Source organism: Fundulus heteroclitus, chromosome 16, assembly GCF_011125445.2.
Source record: "Fundulus heteroclitus isolate FHET01 chromosome 16, MU-UCD_Fhet_4.1, whole genome shotgun sequence".
Taxonomy (NCBI): Eukaryota; Metazoa; Chordata; class Actinopteri; order Cyprinodontiformes; family Fundulidae; genus Fundulus; species Fundulus heteroclitus.
This window is the reverse complement of record NC_046376.1, coordinates 12,824,023-12,834,201: the sequence shown is the minus strand read 5'-3', so window position 1 is coordinate 12,834,201 and position 10,179 is coordinate 12,824,023. Positions and strand designations below refer to the sequence as shown.

Here is a 10,179-nt window from a genome sequence, read left to right as displayed (position 1 = left end):
TTTTTCTTTTTTTGCACAGTGTTAATTTTGTCCCGTGGATGCTCATGAGAGGAGAAGCGCTCCCTCCTTTTTTTTCTTTTTTTTTTTTTTTTTGCAAGCGCTGCAAAAGTGTTTCAGGACGCGAGACGCGCTGCACGCAGCGGAACCGACACAGGCGGACGTGGGTGAGCGAAACCGATTTTTGAGGAAAGGAGGACGAAAGTGCAGGCTGACAAACAACAGCGGCACCTTCGTATATATATAAATATATATAAAACAATCTGTCAACATTAGATCTGTTTTTCATTCTTTCTGGAGCGCACGCCTCCCCCCCTGAGAGCCGGGAGCGGAGGAGGTCTCTCTTGTCTGTTATTATTCCAGCAGAACAGTTGATCCTGAGCAGCCCGGCTCCAGACGCTGCCCCGGACGACAGCCAATCGACCGCTCTCGAAAAGAATGGGTTGTTTTTGCACTGAAGGGGACGGGGCTCTGCTCTAACTCCGGCGGATCATGTCAGGGGTACACGCTTCAGAAACAGGACATTTTTTGGACCCTGCCATCAGCGCGCCGCAAGCCCAGGGCGCGACCAACGCAGGAGGGATTGGTGGCGACGGGGCCGCGCTGCCTCCGACCGCTTCTCGGACGTATCTGGAGGTGTCGAGCGCTGCCCAGGGGTATGGGGCCGAGGGAGTGTACACCAATGGACGGTACAGGGACCACAGCAGCTCACGGATCGGGAGTGGCAGTCGTGATAGTTCCGCGGAGAGAAGTCAGGGAGCTGGAAACGCACCTTGTGGCATAATGAAGGTTAGTGATTTAAGCGTCTCTTCTCTGTCAGGGAAATCCAAGGTTACGCAAAGGAAATCTGTTCCAAAGCAGACAAGCAAACCTGACATGCCATTCCCAGATATTCACGCACAGCTAGATATTCAGGCGTTTGGAGAGCTTGGTTGGATCCTTCAAGAAAAAGGGGACAATTACGGTACTTTAAGTTCGGCAACTCTCTACAGAAGTTCATCTTAGAGGAAAATGCGCAAAGAATGCCCAAAATGTGCCGAGCCCCATATCAGCACCTCTAAAAGAAAATGTAAGCGCTTAGGCTTCCATGGAACTTTTTGTTGTTATTTTCATTCATTTGAACTGTACTGCGAGGTAATATCAGGTAAATTTAGTACGTGTTCACTCATTTTTTACCAGAATCAAGGTCAGTAGGCCTACAGTCAGCAAGGACAGCAACAGTGATGTTTGGAAGGTGTTCTTTCTCTGTCTGTAATTAATCTGCAAATTAAAGATGAATCTGATGAGTAATTTAGCTCAAGGGTAATCTGAGTTTTTAATTGAGTATAAGCTGCAGCATACCCTGTCATTTCTTTCCCCAACTCTTAACAGCTATAATTTACAGAATCTGACCTCTTTTCAAACTTTCCTGAATATAACACTGACTTCCAAGTCTGGAGCAGAGGATCTTTCTCCTTTTAGCACTGTCAGTAATGGATGATTATATTATTTTTAATGGCAGCCCTGCCCTAATTAGTGCTTTTATTACTGGAGGTTAATTAACTGGTCTTCTGCAAACCACTGGCAAGACACCAAGTTCTTTTTTCCCCCCTCATAATTTAAGCTTACATTAGATACTCTGCCCTAACTGTGTGCAGAATTATACCATATCAAATGTAATTTACTCAGCCACTGATGCTCATGAACAGTCTGGGTGGGAAGAATCTGTTCTTCTTCTTCTTCTTCTTCTTCTTCTTACATATATATATATATATATATATATATATATATATATATATATATATATATATAACCTGCTAGTAACATTGAAGCAGCTGTAGATGAATTCAAGGTGATCTAGAACATTTTTGTAATTTTGCAGACGCATATTCCTTCTTCTTTTTTTTTGTGAGAGACCAACACAGAGCCGTGCATGTCAGTGTAAAGAAAATTATATAATTTTGTTTGGCAAATAAAAATCTGAAAAGTGTGGAGTGTTTATGTTTTCAGCCCCGTTTACCGTGACACCTGTAAATGAAATGCAGTGCAACAGATTGCCTTCAGAAGTCACCAAATTCATTAACGTCTGCGTAGTTTAATCTCAGCATGAATGCAGCTGCTCTGTGAAGGCGTCAAGAGTTTTGTTAGTGAACATTAGTGAACAAACAGCATCATAAATACCAATGCGCAAAGCAGACAGGTCAGGGGTAAAGTTCTGAAGAGGTTTAAAGCAGGGTTAGGTCATAAAACAATGTCTCAAGCTTTGAACATCCCACAGAGCTGTGTCAGTCGGATGAACTGTGGCAAGACCTTAAACCTGACTGTCTGACTGAGCTTGAGCTGTTCAGCAAAGAAGGATGGGCAAAACAAATCCAGCCAGTAAATGTGCAACGTTTTCAGAGACGTAGCTTAAAAGGCTTGCCGCTGTAATTGCAGCAAAAGTTGACACAGTGAGCTGCAATTTTTTTATTTGTTTAAAATGCATGAAACTATGTATCAACATCCTTCCACTTCACAGCTCTGTACTACCTTCTGTTAGGATGCAGCCATGGTCAGGATATACTTTTGCAAGACAATTTTTAGTTCCACTGTGAAGCTCAGTGCCATTAACAGCCAGTTAATGTGATAATGAGCACTTCTGAACTTTGTGACTATAGTGAGACAGTCTGTCTTACTATAGTGACAAATTGTTTGACAGTTGTCACTGTTTTCTCATCCTAACCAGATCTAAATCTCTACATGTAATTCAACACGATCTTTGACAAGATGATATCTTTACGTGAGAGATCACAAACGGAAGAAGTGATTTGAAAGAGAACAACGCACGGGGCACGGAAATATGACTGACAAATTTCAACTGTGGAGAAAAAAAGTAGAGCAGTGTAAAAGTACTTGAAGAAGCACTTGAGCAAAGTGCTAAAAAAAGAATTTGATTTATATTGGAGCTTGTTTATTCTCTCTGTTAAGTGGGTGTCCATTTGGAAGTTTATCCCGATTATTCATGGTGAGATTATCGCTGTCCACTTCAGACTGCAGAGATGTTTCCCCCAAAGTTTTTGTTATGTGGAGTGGACTTTTAGGACTTAGCAAGATGGCATAGGCTACATGTGTTTTTTAAATATTTATGTTCAGTAAAACCAGAACATGTTGGTAAATTAACCGTTCTCTGTGGAATTCATTGCTGTTTTTGTTAAGTTCAAATATTTAAAGGATCTATACCTGAGTTTATTTTTTTGTTTGGTTAAGAAAAAAAATGCTTTTTACGCAACGAATTATGGGTTAAGAGCTGCAATTTATTAATGACAATGACCAATTGATTGTGCGATCGAGCAAGTCCAGGCTTTGTCTCCGCAACCTGGGGACAACCCCGAAACTTTTTTCTCTACCAATGGCACGACGAGGTGCAGAGTTGTGGCTAAGCAGCAGCTCCTCCAGGGTGTGCACGGCGGGGTATATAAGCAGAATAGCATAGCATGCATGCAAGTGTTGAACATTCACGTAAGAAAATAGCATTTACCCGAGACATAGCCATTTATGTCGAAGAAAACAAAGAAAAGTCCCTCGACGGAGCCTGGTTTCCTCCGGAGGATCGTGCACGAGCTCGAGGTGCGTGTTTAGTCTCGTGCACGTCGAGGTTTTCTCATGGGGAAAACACAGTTGGGGCGGGGCTTGCGGTTCAAACTAAACTGTTCTCCTCACTCACGGTTCCAATTTGTGCAGGTTCAGGGACAGTGACTTTGATGAGCTAGCATTATTGTGGAGTTTTAATAGACCACACTCCAAAACCTGACCCTTGGATTGGGTAGAAGCGTAGCATACGTCCGGTTTGTTTGTAAAAGGTGTCCTTTCGCTGCTTAATGTTGATCATGCTTTCAGGTCAGGACGACTTTGAATTTTTTTCTGAGCACTTGGAACGATGCAGTAAACATTAGTTTTAACAGGTGCACACTGCTCGAGCGTCGGGACACTCAATGACTCAGTGGAAAAGGTTCATGCATAGTGTCAGCACACCTACTCGCATTTCAGCCACACGCTGCATGTGCGTTTGAGGAGTGGTTCAAAAGGTGAAGGGACTGCGGTTCCATGGGAATAGCGAAGCAAATGAGCAATCACAGTAGCACATTACCTCATTAGCTTGGCCCTCGACATGCAAATCATTGAAGAGAAGAGTTTGCCTGTCTGTCTCTTTAGCTGGCACCCGGCTTTGTCTTCTTGTAATTTCCCCAGCAGGGTGACGGTGTCATGCCAGAGAGACTTCAAAGTGGCTAAAGGCGAGGATTTGCCATGCACGCTTGTTATGCAACGCCGGACTGTGGATAGCTGTGGGGTTGGCTCCCTCATAGCTCCAGGTGGCAGTCAAGAAGGAGCAGAAGGAGCTCGATGGTTAATTCAGCATTACCTATCCTGTCTCCCGTGTCTTTGCTTTGGCGTTAGCTGCAGAAAACAGGTTAACAAAATGAGTCAGAGAGGCACGTTTATTGTTCGCTGTAAATGAAGATGAGCTATTACAGGAAAAAAAAAAAGGTTAAATTCTGAATCTGTTTCATTTTTACACCAACAAATACTGGGTGATAGGTATGTAACAAGATCTCGTTGCTCAAGATGTTGTGAATATTAAAACGGCACGACGGTTTTTGTCAAAGTAAATTATGTTTGACAAAATGCTATAGCATTGTTGTCAGCTTGTGACGTAAAGGTAAGAACATTAGTGAACAAACAGCGTTCATGGATGAAGGTTTAAAGGGCTCCTCTTCTATGAAGCGGGGCATCCATCCATCCATCCATCCATCCATCCATCCATCCATCTGTTTGTGGGGATAACAGATCCAGCTAATTCTGGAAGATCCCTAAACATTTCCAAGCCAGATGGGCTCTTCAGCATTTTCTGGGTCTCCCCCAGTGTGTCCTCCTTTGCTGTTATCTTACCATTTATTGTTGTCATGAAAAAGGTTATTTTGATAAAGATTAATATTTATCAGGACAATGATAAACTCTAACGTGTGATGTTTCCTAACGTCTGAAACTGACCCTATTATTAAAGGAGGTACTTTTGCTGTTTAGGTTATTATTTTTTTTTTTTTATTTTGGTTCCATGAGATTGTCAGTGAATTATATAGAAAAAGGTTTTGAGGTTCTTTTTTTAAAAAAAAGTAGTTGATGTACACATGTATGTTATTAGCTAATGGGTAAGTTTTAGTTTTTTTTGCTGTATTTGTGTGACTGTAATGGTTTGCAGGGAAGGATTTATAGCAAAAAAAAAAAAGACTTAAGGTCACTTTTAAACACCACAAGATATTCTGATCAAATTTGAAGCCCATGTCCCCCATCACCAGTGGGTCGGGCCAAGAAAGCCAGTGGAGATACTGATGACATGACCGAACAACCTCAGCTGACCCCCTTCGATGTGGAGGAGCAGAGGCTCTACTCCAAGCCCCCCGCTGACTGACTGAACCCCATACCCCATCCCTAAGGCAGATTCCAGCCACCCTATAGAAAAGTTTTCAATTTATAAATAAAATCCTTATTTAAGGACTTAATGACGTTCCAATTGCTACGGTTGTGTCAGGTTTTTTGATATTAAAATCTTTGTGTTCCAAAAAAAAAAAGCAAAAGTGGAAAAAAATATCTGAAGTATGTTTGTTTTCTGGACTTTATGATCACTTGTGGTGGACATTGAATATTTCATAAGTCTGTGTGAATCTTGAAGCGTCTCCGACACGTGGGCAAGAATGTTGCAGTTGGAAATCTGTGCGAAAGCAGTGACTGAAATTTCTACCTCAGCTTAGACTACTTTTGCTTCTAGCTATTGATTCCCTAATGCACCATTTGACTGATCACCCCGAGGACGCCTCAGTAGAAACTTGCAAATAAATAACCACTCGCTAACTATATAAGGGGATCATCTGGCATGCGTTATATACCATCCTGTTCATCTCACCGAGTTTATTGCAGAAAAAGAGATTCCCCCCAGTAATTACATTTTAAAGTGATGCGATAAAGATACAGATAACAAAACGTGGGGTGAGATGCACGTCTTTGCTGTGGGATTTCAAAGAGCATAAGTAATTCCTACCTCTCCCGCAGCCGCAAGCTGCACTCCATGCTTGGATATTTTGGGAGAAACAGAGAACTGCACTGCGTAGAATAAAGAGACAGCAGAAGATGTGAAATGGTGATTACAGACATCTACGGCTGCTGAATCATCGCTCCCTGCCTTGGAAGGTTTCTCACAAAGCAGCAAAAGGCAAACATCTGAAATAGACCTCCTCATATCCTCACTGGATTCACAGCTGAGCACCAAACAGTTTTCGTTCCATTAAAGGTCGCTCATCCACAAGAAACACAAAGCCAACAAAAGCTCCCATTGTGTTTGTGGAACAGGAGTAATTAACGCCTCGGTGCTGTGAAGTTAAGCTGTGAGAATGAGTGATTTAGTATGGGAATTTATTTGATTATCCTGAGAGTTGTTCAAGGCAGCTCCTTATGTTATGCGGTGGACATGTTTTATCTGCCGGGGTTCTGGACCAAAGGTATAGAAAAGCGAAGCCTTCAGCTGTGTCCAGGTTTTATTGACCGCAACGAGAGTTTATGACAGTAAAAACAAGTCTTTGAGCTAAAAATTTCCCTTCAACGACGCCAAAGAAACTTATTTCAAACAGAAAACATTTATTTGATTGATTGCCACCCCTTCATGTTTGCGGTGATTCTTCCCCCCACCCCACCCCTCCGTCATCCTTAGGGAACCCATGCAACAGAAATGGCACTACAGCAGAGGACTGATGCCCGTGTTTATGCTATTTGTCCGATTGTCAGAGGGATAACTCCGGGTGAAATAACGCGAAGCGGACATTGATCTGGTCAGAAGATGTATTAGGATCCTGTGGAATGGGCCTTGCCCTTCAGGATGGCTGTTGTAAGGATGAGTAATGCTCGTATTATTCAGGCTGATGTTATCCAGGAACAGGAGTCTGTTGAAGGGGGTGGGATAATGCATCTGTGAGGTCTGCTCCACCTGGCTTTGCTCCTCCGTGTTCCTGAATGCCTATGTATGGCACTCTCCCCTTGATCACATTTGTTGCCATGTCAATCTGCAGCGAGGCAGAAGAAGAATGAGACTGTACACAAAGATGAGAGATGGTGATGAAACCATGTGCAATCCTCGAAGCGAAGAATTTTAAAACACCGGTTTCACTTACTGCTATTGCTTTTTGACGATTTCAGGTTTTGTAACAAATGTTTTCGGCCTATTTGATAAGGCAGGGTTTTAAACAAATTATTCAGCATGTTCACAAGCGGATGATTAACAGGCATTCTGTTATATTGCAGTGTTAATTGCAGTGTTTACGGGATGTCAGGGGATGGAGCTCTGCCTCTCTACTTTTCTTTCATTACACATCTTAATTAAAAAGGGAAGGCAATAATGGTCGCAGGTGAGTCCCGCACCAATATTTGTAAAAGCCTTACTTTATTTACCGTCGCATTTTGTCTTCCTGTTCACACCGATTCATTCATCTGTTCCTCCTCGTGCTGCCTGGGGCTGTCTGATGAACTTATTTTCATGCCTGAGATCAGAACGGGGAGAAAATGATTAATTCACAACAGGGTGCGCGCACATGTGCTAAAATAAAAAAAAAAAAAAAAAAAAAGGGAAATTTCATAATGCTCCTTGAAAAATGCTACATCAGCTTTTATCAGTTAAACCAATGGGAATTTGAGAAACAAGTGATGCTATTTGCCTTCTCAACCGGAGACAAAGTGCAGTTTTAAGGCAAACTAATGAGAGCTGAGATCTGCAGGAGGGAGGAAGAATGGTAGCATGTGACATTTGTGGAAAAAAAGTATATCTATAAGACTATAATTTTAGGTTCCATTCCTTCTGTGTCGTGGTATTTTTTTATTTTTTTTTGACCTGTCATGCTTTGTGATTGAATGAACTACTGGCGGTACTGTAGGTCATTGAAAGCGCAGGTAAAAACAGCAACTCTGCAACATTAAATTCACGAGATACATTTGTTGTCGCTTTGATTTTGACACACAGACTTTAGCAAAAAATGTAGAACAAACATCCAATACATTCAGTAGGAGTTTTCAGGTCCTCAGTTCACAGAACAGAAAACCAATTGGCTGTTCTGGTCTTTGTAGGGTAACATTACGTAGTTATTTAGTGGCGCTATCTTCTCTACTAGGTGTCTAGTAGGCTGTTACAGCCACTACAGACATGGTACTTGTAGCAGCTGCAGTTTTAAACAAAGTTGCTTTATAAGAGTAAATGATAGTGAACTTTTGATTCTCACTCTGACTCTCCACGATTTTCATAGCCAGCAGGTAAATTTGTCTTTGTTGTAAGAATGGGAAAGTAGCCTTCTATCATTCAGCTGTGTGTAGCAAATGACAGGGGAAGGGGAGCCATGTGCTTCTTTTTGCTCCACGGTGTTGGAGAAAACTCGAACACTCGGATTCTTCTTCTCTGTAATAGAAACAAAAGGATTTTAAACAGCAGGAATGGTATGATGGAATCATCCACTTGTTCTTCTATATTTGCTTTAAAGTACGTCTAATTGCTGCCTTTTTCTTTTATTGTTCAGCATTTTGGTTAAGAACCTGTTGTTTTGATTGGATTTGACTTTGTAAAGGGCTATGAGATAACGTGTTGTGAATTGGCGCTATTTAAAAAAAAATAATAATTAAATTGAAATTTTAAATGTGCTTTATAAATGCATTTGACTTGACTTCTGAAAATTGTAACTTTGGTGTAACTTGAAACAGGTACTGTAAATAGTTGCAAGCTTTCATGGCTGAAGATGCGGTGTGTTAGCTGAAATCGGCTAAAGGTTTGTCGATTTAGCATAAAGCCGGGGTGGAAAGAAGATAGTAGAGCACACTGAGGAGGAAAAGGCACAAGCAGACTGGTTCTTGTAACTCTAAATGCTTTTTCCCTGACTGTGCTACAAGCATACCTTTGCACCTACATCACAGCACGGGAATGGCTTTATTTCTAACAAAAGCTTACTTTGGATGTGCCATGTGGATTCTGCAAACTTATAACCAGTTTTGCTGAAGCTATTTTTCTGTATTTATTGTTAAGTAACATTTTGTGAAGGAATACCTACTGTATATTTAATCAGATGGGTTAAAGATACTAAGTATAACTGAAATGCCTAAAATATATTTTTTAAACTAACAACAGAACATCAGACACCTTTTTAATCAGATTATATTTGGATATTAACTAAACAAAGCCTCGTGAATCTAGCAACAAATACCCCCCAACTCCAAAACCTTATACCTAACAAAGTTTGTCTTTTAAATCCTTTTTCCTATGCTGTGTGTCTGTTTAAGGGGAGACAGCTTAGGACCTTCCAGAAAGAAGCAGGTTTAATTGTTGCCATTTGTTACACAACAATTAAAATAAGATAGGCAGATATCTGTTTCTGATAAGCAGAAGCAGAGATCTGCCTACCCAGAGTTGAACTCGTATAACCTCTCAGAGAAATGCCACAAAGAGCACATTGAAAGTGCTGATTGTCTAGGCACTGTTACTGTGGATTTTGGTGTTTTCATCTCAGAACAAGAGGCTTGTTTTCTGAGGTGTAGTCAAGGCAGTTGTGAAAAGGAGCATGGTTCTTGAATGAGATGCTTTCCTTATTCTATTCTCAGCATTATTTTCTAGCTAGGGTGCAACAATAAAGCGACACCCCTAAGGCAGATACCGTGACGGTTCAGATTTGCTCCATCAAATCTTAAGGCCTGGAAAAGAGAATAGAAACAGGAAAGGGAGAGACATTTAAACAATTGTAAGGTTTGCGGAGAGCAGAAACAAGCACAGCAAATGATGGAAATGTCAAGGCATGTTTTAGAAAAACAGGCAAACTTAAACCTTCTGGTCGTAAGAAACACAATTGTTCGATGTTGGCTGCTCAGTTCCCCACGGCCATTGAAGGATATGTGGGTATAGACGGTGGATAGAGTGTTTTCCTATGCTACAGAATAGCAAGAATTCCTGTGACTCCGATTTTAAATTAAAAAGGGCTATTTTTTTTTTATTTAGTAAACGAAAATGCACCTAAAATATTTTCTAAGAGCTGTTTTAAACTGCATTTTAAAATGTTATCAAACCTCACCAAAGCTTTCAGTCCAAAAAAATTCTTAATCACTGAAATCCTGCGTGCCTGCTTTGTATTTAGGTTTGTAGTCGCTTCAAAA

General features: G+C 41.1%; 1 protein-coding gene across 1 annotated transcript in view; it reads left to right on the top strand.

Annotated features, from left to right (window-relative positions):
* Positions 1-10,179, top strand: part of si:ch211-210g13.5 (inactive phospholipase C-like protein 2) — an 86,447-nt gene continuing 76,268 nt past the window's right edge. Inside the window, exon 1 of the mRNA XM_012872033.3 lies at positions 1-786. Coding sequence (XP_012727487.2) covers positions 490-786 — 297 coding nt within the window. The 5' untranslated portion in view covers positions 1-489. The remainder of the gene's footprint in view (positions 787-10,179) is intronic.